Source organism: Scyliorhinus torazame, chromosome 17, assembly GCF_047496885.1.
Source record: "Scyliorhinus torazame isolate Kashiwa2021f chromosome 17, sScyTor2.1, whole genome shotgun sequence".
Classification (NCBI taxonomy): Eukaryota; Metazoa; Chordata; class Chondrichthyes; order Carcharhiniformes; family Scyliorhinidae; genus Scyliorhinus; species Scyliorhinus torazame.
This window is the reverse complement of record NC_092723.1, coordinates 139,752,899-139,772,043: the sequence shown is the minus strand read 5'-3', so window position 1 is coordinate 139,772,043 and position 19,145 is coordinate 139,752,899. Positions and strand designations below refer to the sequence as shown.

Below are 19,145 nucleotides of genomic sequence, written 5' to 3'. Positions count from 1 at the left end.
GGTAAAGAGCCAGGAGGTACAGAAAAGAGTCAGTGAGAATGAGGACGGGCTCTTGGGCCTGGCGGTGAGAGTGGAGCGGCACGAGGCGCTACACAAGAGGTGGGCGGGAAGACTCGAAGACCTGGAGAACAGGTCGAGGAGAAAAAATCTGCGGATCCTGGGTCTCCCTGAAGGAGTGGAGGGGGCCGATGCCGGGGCCTACGCAAGCACGATGCTCGGGGTGATGATGGGCGCAGAGGCCCCTTCGAGGTCGCTGGAGCTGGACGGGGCACACCGGGTGCTGGCAAGGAAGCCCCAGGCAAATGAGCCGCCAAGGGCGATGGTGGTGAGATTTCACCGGTTCACGGACAGAGAGAGGGTCCTGAAATGGGCCAAGAAGGAGCGGAGCAGTAAGTGGGACAGTGCAGAGATCCGAATATACCCGGACTGGAGCACGGAGGTTGCAAAGCGGAGAGCGGGTTTCAACCGGGCCAAAGCGGTGTTGCACCGGAAAGGAGTGAAATTCGGAATGCTGCAGCCAGCGCGACTGTGGGTCACATACAAGGGCCAACACTATTACTTCGAAACACCTGAAGAGGCGTGGACCTTTGTACAAGCCGAAAAGTTGGACTCTAACTGAGGGTTTGTGAGGGTGGGGGGGATGTTTCGGGGTTTGATGTGTGATGGTTGTTGTATATAGGGGGTCAATCACGCGCAGGAAATGTTACATGGGCTGGGGGAGAGAGACAAGGCCGCGGCAGGAGCTGCGCCAGAGGGGGCGGGGCGGGCTTTGGAAAGCGCGCGGTTTTTCCCGCGCGCGGGAAGAAAGGCGGGAAGGGGAACGAAGGAACGCGTATTGATTGGGAGACTACCACACCGGGGGGGGGGGGGTCAAAGGGACAGCGGGGGAAGCCGGGGTCAGCAGGTGTCAGCTGACTTACGGGAGTGATATGGGGGGAGCAAAAAAGCTAGACAGGGGTCTAGCGGTGGGGAGGGGAGGGGGGAAGGGGGGGAAAAAGGGTTGCTGCTGCACTGGCCGAAAGGGAATGGGACACAGAAGAGGTGGTCGGGACGGGGGTCCCCCGGCTGGGGGACTGGAGGGTGAGGGAGGCGCGGACACGGGACTGGCCCAGAAAAGGAGATGGCTAGTCAGCAGGGAGGGGGGGTGGGGGGGTGAGAGCCCCTCCAATCCGGCTGATAACGTGGAACGTGTGGGGCCTGAATGGGCCGGTGAAGAGGGCTCGAGTGTTCGCGCACTTAAAGGGACTGAAGGCAGACGTGGTCATGCTCCAAGAGACACACCTGAAGGTGGCGGACCAGGTCAGGTTAGGAAAGGGATGGGTAGGACAGGTATTCCACTCGGGACTGGACGCGAAGAATAGAGGGGTGGCAATATTGGTGGGAAAGCGGGTGTCATTTGAGGCCAAGACTATCGTAGTGGATAATAGAGGGCGATATGTGATGGTGAGCGGTAGGTTGCAAGGGACGTGGGTGGTGTTGGTAAATGTATACGCCCCGAACTGGGATGATGCTGGATTCATGAAGCGCATGTTGGGGCGCATTCCGGACCTGGAGATAGGAGGCCTGATAATGGGAGGGGACTTCAATACAGTGTTGGATCCAGCACTGGACCGCTCCAGATCAAGGACTGGAAAAAGGCCGGCGGCGGCCAAGGTGCTTAGGGGGTTTATGGATCAAAAGGGGGGGAGTGGACCCATGGCGGTTTGCAAGGCCGCAGGCCAGGGAATTTTCTTTTTTCTCCCATGTGCACAAAGCCTACTCCCGGATAGATTTTTTTTGTTCTGGGCCGGGCGCTCATCCCGAGGGTGGAGGGGACGGAGTATTCGGCCATAGTCGTTTCAGACCACGCCCCGCACTGGGTGGAACTGGAGCTGGGAGAGGAGAGGGACCAACGCCCGCTGTGGCGGCTGGATGTGGGACTGCTGGCAGATGAGGTGGTGTGTGGGAAGGTGAGGGGGTGTATTGAAAAGTACTTGGAGGCCAACGACAACGGGGAGGTGCGGGTGGGGGTGGTATGAGAGGCGTTGAAGGCGGTGATCAGGGGAGAGCTAATCTCCATCAGGGCTCATAGGGAGAAGACAGAGGGCATGGAAAGGGAGAGGTTAGTGGGGGAGATTTTGAGAGTGGACAGGAGATACGCAGAGGCCCCGAAGGAAAGATTACTTGGGGAAAGACGACGGCTACAGCTGGAGTTTGACCTGTTGACCACAGGGAAAGCGGAGGCACAGTGGAGGAAGGCGCAGGGGGCGACCTACGAGTATGGGGAAAAGGCTAGTCGGATGCTGGCACACCAGCTCCGTAAGAGGATGGCAGCGAGGAAAATAGGGGGAGTCAAAGATGGAAGGGAGCCACGGTTCGAAGTGCGACGAAAATAAACGAGGCATTTAAGGCCTTCTATGAAGAGCTGTACAGATCCCAGCCCCCAGCGGGGGAAGAGGGGATGAGACGATTCCTAGACCAACTGAGATTCCCGAGGGTGGAGGAGCAAGAGGTGGCTGGTTTGGGGGCACCAATTGGGTTGGAGGAGCTGAGCAAGGGTTTGGGGAGTATGCAGGCGGGGAAGGTCCCGGGACCGGACGGGTTCCCGGTGGAGTTCTACAGGAAGTACGTAGACCTGTTGGCCCCGCTACTAGTGAGGACCTTTAATGAGGCAAGAGAGGAGGGGACCCTGCCCCCGACAATGTCGGAAGCGACAATTTCTTTGATCTTAAAGCGGGACAAGGACCCACTGAAATGTGGATCGTACAGGCCGATCTCGCTCCTCAATGTGGATGCTAAGTTGCTGGCAAAAGTGCTGGCCACGAGGATCGAGGACTGTGTCCCGGGGGTGATCCGCGAGGACCAGATGGGATTTAAAGGGCAGGCAATTAAACACTAATGTACGGCGGCTCTTAAACGTGATAATGATGCCATCGGAGGAAGGAGAAGCGGAGATAGTGGCAGCTATGGACGCGGAGAAGGCCTTTGACCGAGTAGAGTGGGAGTACCTCTGGGAGGTGCTGCGTAGGTTTGGGTTCGGGGGAGGGTTTATCAGTTGGGTTAAGCTCCTTTATAGAGCCCCAGTGGCGAGTGTAGTGACGAACCGGTGGAGGTCGGAGTACTTTCGGCTGTACAGAGGAACGAGGCAGGGGTGCCCCCTGTCCCCCCTGTTGTTTGCATTGGCGATCGAACCCTTGGCCATGTCATTAAGGGAGTCTAATAAATGGAGGGGGGTGGTCCGAGGGGGAGAAGAGCATCGGGTGTCGCTATATGCGGATGACCTGTTGCTGTACGTGGCGGATCCAATGGAGGGGATGGTGGAGGTCATGCAGACTCTAAGGGAGTTTGGGGAGTTTCCGGGCTATAAGCTCAATGTAGGGAAGAGTGAGCTCTTCGTATTACAGGCAGGGGACCAAGAAAGAGGGATAGGGGACCTACCGCTGAGGAGGGCGGAGGGGAGCTTTCGTTATCTGGGGATCCAGATAGCCAGGAGTTGGGGGGCACTACATAAACTGAATCTGACGAGGTTGGTGGAGCAAATGGATGAGGACTTCAAAAGATGGGACATGTTACCGCTCTCGCTGGCGGGTAGAGTGCAGTCGGTCAAAATGGTGGTCCTTCCGAGGTTTCTGTTTGTGTTTCAGTGCCTTCCCATCGTGATCACCAAGACCTTTTTCAAGAGAGTAGGTTGGAGTATAATGGGGTTTGTGTGGGCGAATAGGACCCCGAGGGTAAGGAGAGGGTTCCTGGAATGAAGTAGAGACCGAGGAGGGTTGGCGCTGCCAAACCTAGGGAGCTACTACTGGGCAGCAAATGTGGTGATGATCCGCAAGTGGGTTATGGAGGGAGAGGGGGCGGCATGGAAGAGGATGGAGATGGCGTCCTGTAAAGGAACGAGCCTGGGGGCGTTGGTGACGGCACCGCTGCCGCTCTCGTTGACAAAGTATGCCACGAGCCCGGTGGTGGCGGCAACGCTAAGGATCTGGGGCCAGTGGAGATAGAACAGGGGTGCAATGGGAGCCTCGGTGTGGTCCCCGATCAGGGGGAACCATCGGTTTGTCCCGGGGAAGATGGACGGGGGGTTCCAGAGCTGGCATCGGGCGGGGATTAGAAGAATGGGGGACCTGTTCATTGACGGGACGTTTGCGAGCCGAGGGGCACTGGAGGAGAAGTTCGAGATACCCCCGGGAAATGCCTTTAGATATGTGCAGGTGAGGGCATTTGTGAGGCGACAGGTGAGGGAATTCCTGTTTCTCCCGGCACAAGAAATTCAAGACAGGGTGATCTCGGGTGTATGGGTCGGGGAGGGCAAGGTGTCGGCGACATACCAGGAGATGAAAGAAGAGGGGGAAGTGCTGGTAGAGGAGCTGAAGGGTAAATGGGAGGAGGAGCTGGGGGAGGAGATTGAGGAAGGTCTGTGGGCTGATGCCCTAGGTAGGGTTAATTCCTCCTCCTCGTGTGCCAGGCTCAGCCTGATACAATTTAAGGTGGTTCACAGAGCGCACTTCACGGGGGCGAGGCTGAGTAGGTTTTTTGGGGTAGAGGACAGATGTGGAAGGTGCTCAGGAAGTCCGGCGAACCATGTCCATATGTTTTGATCATGCCCGGCACTGGAGGGGTTCTGGAGAGGAGTGGCGGGGTGTAATATCTCAGGTAGTGACAGTCCAGGTCAAGCCAAGCTGGGGGCTCGCAAAATTTGGACCAGTGGACGAGCCGGGAGTGCAGGAGGCGAAAGAGGCCGGCATTCTGGCCTTTGCATCCCTAGTAGCCCGGCGAAGGATCTTGCTAATGTGGAAGGAGGCGAAGCCCCCCAGCGTGGAGGCCTGGATAAACGACATGGCTGGGTTCATAAAGCTGGAGAGGATTAAGTTTGCCTTGAGAGGGTCTGCGCAGGGGTTCTGCAGGCGGTGGCAACCGTTCCTAGACTATCTCGCGGAGCGTTAGAGGAAGGTCGGTCAGCAGCAGCGGGGGGGACGGGGACGTCCTGGGAGGTGGGGGGGGGGGGGGGGGGGGGGTATTGCCTTGGAGGGTGGATGAGCAAGAGATAACACGAAGGGTTGGGGAAACTGGCACGTGCGGGAGAGAGCCAGTGTACAAAGCTACGTAAACATATCATTTTGCCATGTATATATCTTGCTCTGTGCGATTTCTTGTTATTTTGTTGTTTGGGGGGGGGGGTTATTGTTTGTAAGGGAGAAAAATTGTGTTAAAAAACTTTAATAAATATATATATATTTAAAATCAAGGCCTGTAAGGAGACGTTCTCCAGGCCTGGTATCCCACTCACTGTCATGAGTGACAATGGCCCGTGCTTCAACAGCCATGAATGGTCTCTGTTTGCCCAGTCGTATCAGTTCAAACATAACACTTCCAGCCCACACGATCCGCAGTCAAACGGAAAAGTTGAGAAAGGGGTGCACATACTGAAGCAGCTCATCTGCAAGGCCGCGGATTCTGCGTCTGACATTCACCTTGCGCTGCTTGCGTACAGGGCAACCCCATTGTCCACTGGCATGTCGGCGGCTCAACTCCTGATGAACAGGGACCTGCGAACGACACTTCCAGCCATACACGTGCCCAACCTGGATCATCTCCTGGTGCTGCAGAAGGTGCAGCAACTCCGAGACCGGCAAAAACAGGGCTACGATGCTCATGCCACCGATTTGCCCGTGTTATCCCCATCAGACACTGTTCGGGTCAAGATCCCTGATTGAGGCTGGTCAGCTCCAGCTGTCGTTGTTTGACAGGCTGCCCCCCGCTCGTATGTTGTGCGTCTGGCTGATGGTTCTGTTGTGCATGAAACAGACGGGCACTGAGCAAAGTTGCCTGCCCGCAACCACATTCTTCTCCGTTTCCTTCTGTTGTTTTGCCATCTCCTGATACCTCGACTCACAAGGCCACCAGTCAGGCTTCAAACCCACCCCATCAATGCGCTGTCGTCCCCACCACCACCTCTCCAGCGGTCGACCAGGATCAGACGCAAGCCACAGAGACTGGACATATGAACATTTGTTCTGTTTGCTATGTTCTGTGTTCTAGCATTAGACAGCTGTTTTCACATGTACATATGTTCACATCCACTGCATGTATATATGTTAATATTGGCCTATTCTTGTAAATACATTCACATATGTCATTCAAACATAAAAAAAAGGAGAGATGTCATGATATGGAGACACACACATAATGATATACAGACAAGCAACTAATGGACACAGAGAACAGGACATGACCAATAAGCAGGCAGAACACTCAGGGGTGGGATCTGACTATAAAAGACACGAGGCACTCACACTCTGCCTCTTTCCACTGATGAATATCTCGAGAGTCAGTTAAGGGTGTTGTTACAATCTCACACCTCCACCACGTGGCTAAGAGCTAGTCTGGTTCAGTCAGACAGAGTAACCACACTTAAGTTAGCAGAGAGTCGAACTCACAGAGAACTGTGCTAACTGTGCTCTTAGTTCAATAAAGCTGATTGAACTAACTTCAAGGTCTGGAGTATCTTTCTGATCTAAGCTGTATCCATTTGCAGCCAATGTTAGAGCAGTGTATCTAACACGACACAGTGCTTCCCAGTAGAGCCGGCTTCCACATTGCTGGAGCAGGTGCTGACGACAGGGTAGTACTGGCGGTTTACAGGCTATTTTGGAGGAGGAGCAGGCGCCACTAGAAGGGATCAAGGCAAAGTGGGAAGAAGAGTTGGGAGAGGATATGGAGGAGGGGTTCTGATGTGAGGTGCTCTGGAGGGTGAACGTCTCCACCTCGTGCGCGTGGTTGGGGCTGATACGGCTGAAGGTGGTGTACAGAGCGCACCTTACAAGGGCGAGGATGAGCCGGCTCTTTGAGTGGGTAGAAGATGTGTGTGAACGTTGCGGGGGAGGCCCCGCAAACCACGTTCATATGTTTTTGTCCTGTCCAAAGCTGGAGGATTACTGGAAGGAGGTTTTTAGGGTAATCTCTAAAGTGGTGCACGTGAAACTGGGCACGTGCCCTCGGGCGGCCATATTCGGGGTGTCGGGCCAGCCGGGGTTGGAAATGGGCGCTTAGGCAGATGTTGTAGCCTTCGCCTCGATAATCGCCCGAAGGCGGATCCTGTTAGGGTGGAGATCAACCTCCAACCTGTGCTCTGGCGTGGCGGGGGGACCTGCTGGAATTCTTAACGCTTGAAAAGGTCAAATTTGAACTGAGGGGAAGGATGGAGGGGTTCTACAATTCATGGGCGTTATTCATTATGCACTTTCGAGAATTGGAGCACATCGAACATGAGGGGGGTTGGGGGCTGGGAGGGTTGGGGGGAGGAGGACTGTGGCTGATTCCTGATTCCTTTTTGTCATTTGTTTATGTCAACATGGGAGAATGGGATCGTTGTTATTAATATGGGGATTGACATTACATTCGTTACTGATTGTTTATTGTTGGGTGTAAATGTGGGAGAAAATGTGAAAAAGGAGAATACATTTTTTTTAAAAATGTGCACAGATTCTCTCCTGTGCCTCCATCATTCCCTCAAGGATACTATCTGGTTCCTCAAGGTGAAGTCCAAAGACAGGGAGCCGAGATCATCATCCAGAATAACACTCTCAGAGGCGGCCATCAACCCGATGCCCATTGCACCACCAAGGTGACAACCTGCTAATCAGCAACAAAGCCACTGCAAGCTGGGCCCCACCCCAGCCAACTCCGACCGCCTCAATCACACAAAGATTCTTTACGATTTAACCCAGCTTCTCATCACAAAATTCCAGTCAGCATCATCCAGGAACGTATTTCGAAGCATATGGCCCGAGAAAAGACAATTATAAAATGTGCACCAGGATAAAGTAAAGGATTAAAAGACAAACAGTGCGAAAGTATGGAAAAACGCAGCCGCTCCCGCATTCATATCACGCGACCCCCAGGGCTTCATTTTTAATCAGTCCAATTGAGCACTTTCTGATCGTGATCTCTGAGCCGAAGGAAGTTGCCGTCTCTCCTGCCCTATCACCCTAAACAACCACTCAAAAGGGACACGGGGCTGGGGCGTCCCGAGTTTCCAGCACCACAGTCATAACTTCTCATCTCAACTGCACAATGCTAGCTCTGGCCTGATGTGACTTGGCCGCTCCCAATATACTAAATGAACAGAACAGTTATTTATGCGAAACTGAGACCTTACAGCTCTGAATGGGAAACCATATAGACTATGGTCTACAGTCCCCAAGTGCTCTAATCTTCACCAGCTCATTTGAGCAAGGGAGCCGAGCAAGGGAGCCATTCAACCTCTCGGGTTTCTTACACAAGAAGAGGAGGCCATTCAGCCCATCAAGCCCCTGTTTTTTATTCTTTAATGGAATATGGGCATCACTGGCTAGGTGTGCATTTATCGTTCAGCCCTAGTTGCCCTTCTTTCAGTGGTGGTGAACTGCCTTCTTAAACCGCTGCAGTCCATGTGGTGTAGGTACACCCACACTGCTAAGAGGGAGTTCCGAGATTTTCACCCAGTGGCAGTGAAGAAACGGCACTATATTTCTGAGTCTGGATGCTGTGCAGTGGGGAGAACTTGCAGGTGCTGCTGTTCCCATGCATCTGATGCTGTTGTCCTTTGAGGTGATAGAGGTCGTGGGTTTGGAAGGTGCTGCCTTGGTGAGTTGCTGCAGTGCATCATGTAGATGTGCACACTGCTGTTACTGTGCATTGGTGGTGGAGGGAATGGATGTTTAAGGTGGTGGATGGAGTATCAATCAAGCAGGCTGCTTTGTCCTGGATGGCGCTGAGCTTCTTGAGTGTTGTTGGAGCTGCACTCATCCAGGCAAGTGGAGAGTGTTCCATTACACTCCTGACTTGTGCTTTGTTGATGGTGGACATGCTTTGGGGAGTCAGGAGGTGAGTTACTCACCACAGTATCCTTAGCCTCTAACCTGTTCTTGCACCACTATATGGCTGGTCCGGTTCAGTTCTGATCATTGGTACCTCCCAGGGTGTTGATGGTGGGGGATTCAGTGATGGTAATGCCATTGAATGTCAAGGGGTGGTGGTTAGATCCTCTCTTGTTGGAGATGGTCAATTATTGGCACTTGTGTGGCGCAAATGTAATTTACCACTTGTCAGCCCAAGACTGGATATTGTCCAGATGTTGCTGCATTTGGACATGGACTGCTTCATTATCTGAGGAGTCGGGAATGACGCTGAACATTGTGCAGTCATCCCCAAACATCCCCATTTCTGACCTTCTGATGGAAGGCAGGTCATTGATGAAGCAGCTGAAGATGGTTAGACCTAGGTCACTACCCTTGGATAATCTAGGATCTAGGATAATCTGTATCTTCCTTTGAGTACAGAGTTCCAGATGTTCACTATCTTTCCTGTTTCCAGATTTCCTTGAGAATGTTCGGACTCTAATTTTAATATTGCTCCTCTTTATTTTGACCTCAGACACTTCACATGACTTCTTACATTTCTCCCTAACTTCCAACCTCCCTCCACAAGCTTCCTCCCAAGATTTGATCTCCCTCCCCAACCTACCCATTCTCTGACTCCCTCCTCAACCTACCCATCCACTGACCCCCTCCCCCAATCCTCCCATCCTCTAACCCCCTTCCCCAACCCTCCCATCCTCTGATCTCCCTCACCAACCTTACCATCTACTGCCCCCTCCCCCAAACTCTCATCCTCTGACCTCCCTCCCCAAACCTCAACCCTCGCCCCCTCCGCCATCCACTGACCCCCTTCCCCAAGCCCCCATCCTCTGATCCCCCTCCCCCAACCCTCCCATCCTCTGACCCCTTCCCTAAACCTCCCAGCCTCTGAACTCTCTGCCCAACCCTCCCAATCTCTCACCCCCTTTCCCCAACCCTTCCACCCTGACCCGTTCTCCCAACCTTCCCATTGTCTGACCCCCTTCCCCAACCCTCCCGACCTCTCACTCCCTCCCCAACCCTCCCAATATCTCACCCTCCTTTTCCATATCTCCCATCCACCGAAGCCATTCCCAAACCTTCCCATCCTCTGACCCCCTCCCCCAAATCCCCCATCCTCTGACACCCCTTCCCCAACCCTCCCATCCTCTGACACCCCTTCCCCAACCCTCCCATCCTCTGACACCCCTTCCCCAACCCTCCCATCCTTTGACCCCATTCCCCAAACTTCCCATCCACTGACCTCCCCCCCAAACCTTCCATCTACTGATCTCCCTCCACAAATCTCCCATCTACTGACCTCCCTTCCCAAACCTCCCATCCTCTTACCTCCCTCCCTAAACCTCCCATCCACTGACCTCCCTCCCCAAATCTCCCATCTACTGATCTCCCTCCCTAAACCTCCCATCCTCCGACCTCCCTCCCATCCTCTGCTTGGTAAAATCATTTTTCAAACTTACCAAGAATCTCTCCGATGCCAATGAATATCCCTGAGAGGCCAATGAGACCTTTGGCCACTGGCCCAAACTCTCTGGTGGCTCCAATACATGTCCCGTAGACTCCACTGTAAAAGGTCAGCACCAGCCCTGGAATATCAACACCCCCAACACAAGAGGTAAACAACGATTGACTCACGAACATCATGATAGCAGGTACAGCACAAGTTATATACCAAGTAAAACTCGCTCTGTACTGTCCACATCAACCACTCTAGGAGCTTATACAGCATAGATTAGATACAGAATAAAGCTCCCTCTGCACTGTCCACATCAATCTCTCCCAGGGCAGGTTAGGCACAGGCTATATGCAGAGTAAAGTTCCCTTTACACTGTCCCCATCAAACACTCCCAGGGCAGTTACAGCAGAGATTAGATACAGAGTAAAGCTCGCTCTGCACTGTCCACGTCAAACACTCCCTGGGGAGCTTCCGGTGGCGGCATGCGAGAGGAGGTCGCATGTTGGGTAGCTCCCGCTAGAGTCCTGGGTTTTTGATACTTTCCACCCTTTTTTGGAGGGAAAACCATAAGAAGTTTGTCCCCAGTGAGACTTAGTTGGTAAAGAATGTCCAAGAGCCAACGAGAAGCTGCTGGGAGGACGTATTCGAGTGCTAGTCGGTCGGCATGGTCGAGCACAGGGAAAGGTGCATTGGCACGGAAGATGGGGGAGTCAAGCTTGCTGGGTGGGGCCGCCTTTATAACGGTTGATACATTGACGGAGGTGACAGCGGTGGAATTTGAATGTCAGTTTAATAAGCACTTTGAGCGGCAAGAGAGGGAGATGTTGGAATCGCACAAACATTCTGTGGAGGATCTACTGCCCCGATAGGGGAGACACTTGGAAGAACAGCAGAGGTGGTGCAAGAGCAGGGTGAGGTGCTGAAGGGGGTGGAGGAGGCATTGTCGAGGAACAGTGATCAACTCACCTAGCTGGAAGCTGAACTAGCCAAGGTGGGGTCAGAAATAAAGGCGTGAGAGGCAAGGTGGAGAATATTGAGAACAGATCAGGGCGGCGGATCTTGAGGATCATGGGGTTGCCCGAGGCCAGAGAGGGCTCTAGGTCGGAGTCGGCATCGGAGGAGGTGAATTAAGCATTTGAGGCGTTCCATAAGAGATTGTACAGCTCGGAGCCGCCTTGGGATGAGGTGGACTTTTTTGATGGATTAGAGTGTGTCAAGTTGGAGGAGAAGGATCAGGAAGGATTTGAGGAGCCTTTGGGGGTGGAGAAAGTTAGGAAGGCGATTGGTGTATCCAGACGGGGAAGGCATTGGGACTGGATTGGTTCCCAGTAGAGTTTTATAAGATGTTTGCAGATCATGTGGTGCCGTTATTGGTGGAGGCATTTGAGGATTCATTGATCCAGGGGTTGCTCCCAGAGATGATGAGTCCGGCATCAATCTCACTCCTATTGAAAAAGGACAAGGACCCGGTGGAGTGCGGGTCATACCGACCAATCTCATTGTTGAATGTTGCCGAAGGTGCTGGCGCTCAGCTTGAGGGGAATCTCCCGCAGGTTATTGGGAGGATTAAAAGGATTTTGTTAAGGGTAGATAATTGTCTTTCAATGTGCGGTGCCTACTGAATGTGGTATTGTTCCTTAGGCAGAAACACCAGAAGGCACTGAAATAAAAACAAAAACCTTGTTAGGGAGAGAACAAGAAGTGATCATGGTTTTGGATGCGGCGAAGCCCTTTGATAGGGTAGAGTAGAGTGGGGCTACCTGTTCGCAGTGTTGGAGCGGTTCGGGTTTGGACCTAAGTTTGTGTCATGGGTTAAGTTGTTGTACAAGGAACCAAAGGCCAGTGTTCGGATGAACAATGTAAGCTTGGGTTATTTTTAGGGTTTCCTCCGGGTGCTCCGGTTTCCTCCCACAGTCCAAAGATGTGCAGGTTAGGTGGATTGGCCATGATAAATTGCCCTTAGTGTCCAAAATTGCTCTTAGTGTTGGATGGGGCTACTGGGTTATGGGGATAGGGTGGGGGTGTTGACCTTGGGTAGGGTGCTCTTTCCAAGAGCCGGTGCAGACTCGACGGGCCGAATAGCCTCCTTCTGCACTGTAAATTCGATGATAGGGGAATGAGACAAGGGTGCCCCGTGTCCCCTCTCCTATTTGCATTGGTGATTAAACTGTTGGCCAGCACCTTGAGGAAGTCGGACAAATGGAAGGGATAATAGGGGGGAGGGGGGGAAGAAGCATCGGGTATTGTTATATGCTGTCGGCCTGTTGCTGTACATCACGGACCCGGTTGCCATGATGGGGGACATAATGGGGCTGTTAAAGCATTTGGGGCTTTCTCTGGGTACAAATTGAATTTGGAAAAAAGTGAATGTTTTCTGGTCACTCCACTGGGGAGGGGAGCTAACTTGGTGGCGTTGCCATTCCGCCTGATGAGTACTCATTTTAGACATTTGAAGGTACAGGTGGCCCGGGACAGCTGCCGAAACTGAACTTTACGAGTTTGGTGAGCAAGGTTTAGGTGGACCTGCAGAGCTGAGACAGTCCCCTCTGTCACTGGTTGGGCAGGTGCAGATGGTCAAGATGAGTATCCTACCAAGGTTTTTGTTTTTATTTCACTCCCTTCTGGTGTTTCTGCCGAAGGCGTTATTTGTCCGGGGGGGGTCGCCTGAAATTTAGAGTCTGTACATTCATCCCCTCACGGCTCTCACTGCTGTACACCACTCACTGCTGTACACCACTCACTGCTGTACACCACTCACTGCTGTACACATTCATCCCCTCGCCGCTCTCACTGCTGTACACCACTCGCCGCTGTACACCACTTACTGCTGTACACATTCATCCCTCCACCACTCTCACTGCTGTACACCACTCACTGCTGTACACATTCATCCCCTCACGACTCTCACCAGTGTACACCACTCACTGCTGTACACATTCATCCCCTCACCACTCTCATTGCTGTACACCACTCACTGCTGTACACCACTCACTGCTGTACACATTCATCCCCTCACCACTCTAACTGCTGTACACCACTCATTGCTGTACACCACTCACTGCTGTACACATTCATCCCTTCACCACTCTCACCGCTGTACACCACTCACTGCTGTACACCACTCACCGCTGTACACATACATCCCCTCACCACTCTCACTGCTGTACACCACTCATTGCTGTACACCACTCACTGCTGTACGCATACATCCCCTCACCACTCTCACTGCTGTACACCACTCATTGCTGTACACCACTCACTGCTGTACACATACATCCCCTCACCACTCTAACTGCTGTACACCACTCATTGCTGTACACCACTCACTGCTGTACACATTCATCCCTTCACCACTCTCACCGCTGTACACCACTCACTGCTGTACACCACTCACCGCTGTACACATACATCCCCTCACCACTCTCACTGCTGTACACCACTCATTGCTGTACACCACTCACTGCTGTACGCATACATCCCCTCACCACTCTCACTGCTGTACACCACTCATTGCTGTACACCACTCATTGCTGTACACCACTCACTGCTGTACACATACATCCCCTCACCACTCTCACTGCTGTACACCACTCATTGCTGTACACCACTCACTGCTGTACACATACATCCCTTCACCACTCTCACCGCTGTACACCACTCACTGCTGTACACAAACATCCCCTCACCACTCTCACTGCTGTACACCACTCATTGCTGTACACCACTCACTGCTGTACACATTCATCCCTTCACCACTCTCACCGCTGTACACCACTCACTGTTGTACACCACTCACTGCTGTACACATACATCCCCTCACCACTCTCACTGCTGTACACCACTCACTGCTGTACACATACATCCCCTCACCACTCTCACTGCTGTACACCACTCACTGCTGTATACCACCCACTGCTGTACACATACATCCCTTCACCACTCTCACTGCTGTACATCACTCACTGCTGTACACCACTCACTCCTGTACACATTCATCCCCTCATCCCTCACTACTGTACACCACTCACTGCTGTACACCACTCACTGCTGTACACATTCATCCCCTCACCACTCACTGCTGTACACCACTCACCACTGTACACATTTATTACCTTGCCACTCTCACTGCTGTACACCACTCACTGCTGTACACCACTCACTGCTGTACACCACTCACCGCTGTACACATACATCCCCTCACCACTCTCACTGCTGTACACCACTCATTGCTGTACACCACTCACTGCTGTACACATACATCCCCTCACCACTCTCACTGCTGTACACCACTCATTGCTGTACACCACTCATTGCTGTACACCACTCACTGCTGTACACATACATCCCTTCACCACTCTCACCGCTGTACACCACTCACTGCTGTACACCACTCATTGCTGTACACCACTCACTGCTGTACACATACATCCTCTCACCACTCTCACTGCTGTACACCACTCATTGCTGTACACCACTCACTGCTGTACACATACATCCCTTCACCACTCTCACCGCTGTACACCACTCACTGCTGTACACATACATCCCCTCACCACTCTCACTGCTGTACACCACTCATTGCTGTACACCACTCACTGCTGTACACATTCATCCCTTCACCACTCTCACCGCTGGATACCACTCACTGTTGTACACCACTCACTGCTGTACACATACATCCCCTCACCACTCTCACTGCTGTACACCACTCACTGCTGTACACATACATCCCCTCACCACTCTCATTGCTGTACACCACTCACTGCTGTATACCACCCACTGCTGTACACATACATCCCTTCACCACTGTCACTGCTGTACATCACTCACTGCTGTACACCACTCACTCCTGTACACATTCATCCCCTCATCACTCACTACTGTACACCACTCACTGCTGTACACCACTCACTGCTGTACACATTCATTCCCTCACCACTCACTGCTGTACACCACTCACCACTGTACACATTTATTACCTTGCCACTCTCACTGCTGTACACCACTCACTGCTGTACACATTTATCCCCTCACCCCTCTCACCGCTGTACACCACTCACTGCTGTACACCACTCACTGCTGTACACATTCATCCCCTCGCCACTCTCACTGCTGTACACCACTCACTGCTGTACACATTCATCCCCTCGCCACTCTCACTGCTGTACACCACTCACTGCTGTACACATACAGCCCCTCACCACTCTAACTGCTGTACACCACTCATTGCTGTACACCACTCACTGCTGTACACATTCATCCCTTCACCACTCTCACCGCTGTACACCACTCACTGCTGTACACCACTCACCGCTGTACACATACATCCCCTCACCACTCTCACTGCTGTACACCACTCATTGCTGTACACCACTCACTGCTGTACACATACATCCCCTCACCACTCTCACTGCTGTACACCACTCATTGCTGTACACCACTCACTGCTGTACACATACATCCCTTCACCACTCTCACCGCTGTACACCACTCACTGCTGTACACCACTCATTGCTGTGCACCACTCACTGCTGTACATACATCCCCTCACCACTCTCACTGCTGTACACCACTCATTGCTGTACACCACTCACTGCTGTACACATACATCCCCTCACCACTCTCACTGCTGTACACCACTCATTGCTGTACACCACTCACTGCTGTACACATACATCCCTTCACCACTCTCACCGCTGTACACCACTCATTGCTGTACACCACTCACTGCTGTACACCACTCATTGCTGTACACCACTCACTGCTGTACACATACATCCCCTCACCACTCTCACTGCTGTACACCACTCATTGCTGTACACCACTCACTGCTGTACACATGCATCCCTTCACCACTCTCACCGCTGTACACCACTCACTGCTGTACACATTCATCCCTTCACCACTCTCACCGCTGTACACCACTCACTGCTGTACACCACTCACCGCTGTACACATACATCCCTTCACCACTCTCACTGCTGTACACCACTCATTGCTGTACACCACTCACTGCTGTACACATACATCCCTTCACCACTCTCACCGCTGTACACCACTCACTGCTGTACACCACTCATTGCTGTACACCACTCACTGCTGTACACATACATCCCCTCACCACTCTCACCGCTGTACATCACTCACTGCTGTACACCACTCACTCCTGTACACATTCATCCCCTCATCACTCACTGCTGTACACCACTCACTGCTGTACACCACTCACTCCTGTACACATTCATCCCCTCACCACTCTCACTGCTGTACACCACTCACTGCTGTACACATACATCCCCTCACCACTCTCACTGCTGTACACCACTCATTGCTGTACACCACTCACTGCTGTACACATACATCCCTTCACCACTCTCACCGCTGTACACCACTCACTGCTGTACACATACATCCCCTCACCACTATCACTGCTGTACACCACTCACTGCTGTACACCACTCACTGCTGTACACATACATCCCCTCACCACTCTCACTGCTGTACACCACTCATTGCTGTACACCACTCACTGCTGTACACATACATCCCCTCACCACTCTCACTGCTGTACACCACTCATTGCTGTACACCACTCACTGCTGTACACATACATCCCTTCACCACTCTCACCGCTGTACACCACTCACTGCTGTACACATACATCCCCTCACCACTCTCACTGCTGTACACCACTCGCCGCTGTACACCACTCACTGCTGTACACATTCATCCCTTCACCACTCTCACCGCTGTACACCACTCACTGTTGTACACCACTCACTGCTGTACACATACATCCCCTCACCACTCTCACTGCTGTACACCACTCACTGCTGTACACATACATCCCCTCACCACTCTCACTGCTGTACACCACTCACTGCTGTATACCACCCACTGCTGTACACATACATCCCTTCACCACTGTCACTGCTGTACATCACTCACTGCTGTACACCACTCACTCCTGTACACATTCATCCCCTCATCCCTCACTACTATACACCACTCACTGCTGTACACCACTCACTGCTGTACACATTCATCCCCTCACCACTCACTGCTGTACACCACTCACCACTGTACACATTTATTACCTTGCCACTCTCACTGCTGTACACCACTCACTGCTGTACACCACTCACTGCTGTGCACATTCATCCCCTCGCCACTCTCACTGCTGTACACATACATCCCCTCACCACTCTCTGCTGTACACCACTCACTGCTGTACACATTTATTCCCTCACCACTCTCACTGCTGTACACCACTCACTGCTGTACACATTCATCCCTTCATCACTCTCACTGCTGTACACCACTCATTGCTTTACACCACTCACTGCTGTACACATACATCCCCTCACCACTATCACTGCTGTACACCACTCATTGCTGTACACCACTCACTGCTGTACACATACATCCCTTCACCACTCTCACCGCTGTACACCACTCACTGCTGTACACATACATCCCCTCACCACTCTCACTGCTGTACACCACTCATTGCTGTACACCACTCACTGCTGTACACATTCATCCCTCCACCACTCTCACCGCTGTACACCACTCATTGCTGTACACCACTCACTGCTGTACACATACATCCCCTCACCACTCTCACTGCTGTACACCGCTCATTGCTGTACACCACTCACTGCTGTACACATACATCCCTTCACCACTGTCACTGCTGTACATCACTCACTGCTGTACACCACTCACTCCTGTACACATTCATCCCCTCATCACTCACTGCTGTACACCACTCACTGCTGTACACCACTCACTGCTGTACACATTCATCCCCTCACCACTCACTGCTGTACACCACTCACTGCTGTACACATTAATTACCTTGCCGCTCTCACCGCTGTACACCACTCACTGCTGTACACATTTATCCCCTCACCCCTCTCACCGCTGTACACCACTCACTGCTGTACACATTCATCCCTTCACCACTCTCACCGCTGTACACCACTCATTGCTGTACACCACTCACTGCTGTACACATGCATCCCTTCACCACTCTCACCGCTGTTCACCACTCACTGCTGGACACCACTCACCGCTGTACACATACATCCCCACACCACTCTCACTGCTGTACACCACTCATTGCTGTACACCACTCACTGCTGTACACATACATCCCCTCACCACTCTCACTGCTGTACACCACTCATTTCTGTACACCACTCACTGCTGTACACATACATCCCTTCACCACTCTCACCGCTGTACACCACTCACTGCTGTACACCACTCATTGCTGTACACCACTCACTGCTGTACACATACATCCCCTCACCACTCTCACTGCTGTACACCACTCATTGCTGTACACCACTCACTGCTGTACACATACATCCCTTCACCACTCTCACCGCTGTACACCACTCACTGCTGTACACCACTCATTGCTGTACACCACTCACTGCTGTACACATACATCCCCTCACCACTCTCACCGCTGTACATCACTCACTGCTGTACACCACTCACTCCTGTACACATTCATCCCCTCATCACTCACTGCTGTACACCACTCACTGCTGTACACCACTCACTCCTGTACACATTCATCCCCTCACCACTCTCACTGCTGTACACCACTCATTGCTGTACACCACTCACTGCTGTACACATACATCCCTTCACCACTCTCACCGCTGTACACCACTCACTGCTGTACACATACATCCCTTCACCACTCTCACCGCTGTACACCACTCACTCCTGTACACATTCATCCCCTCACCACTCTCACTGCTGTACACCACTCACTGCTGTACACATACATCCCC

The 19,145-nt window shown here is 52.5% G+C and overlaps 1 protein-coding gene across 1 annotated transcript in view; it reads right to left on the bottom strand.

The window, feature by feature from the left end:
- The window catches only part of LOC140394194 (UNC93-like protein MFSD11), a 91,024-nt gene that overhangs the window by 34,156 nt on the left and 37,723 nt on the right, over positions 1-19,145 (bottom strand). Inside the window, exon 10 of the mRNA XM_072481171.1 lies at positions 10,337-10,462. Within this exon, the coding sequence (XP_072337272.1) occupies positions 10,337-10,462 (126 nt within the window). The remainder of the gene's footprint in view (positions 1-10,336; positions 10,463-19,145) is intronic.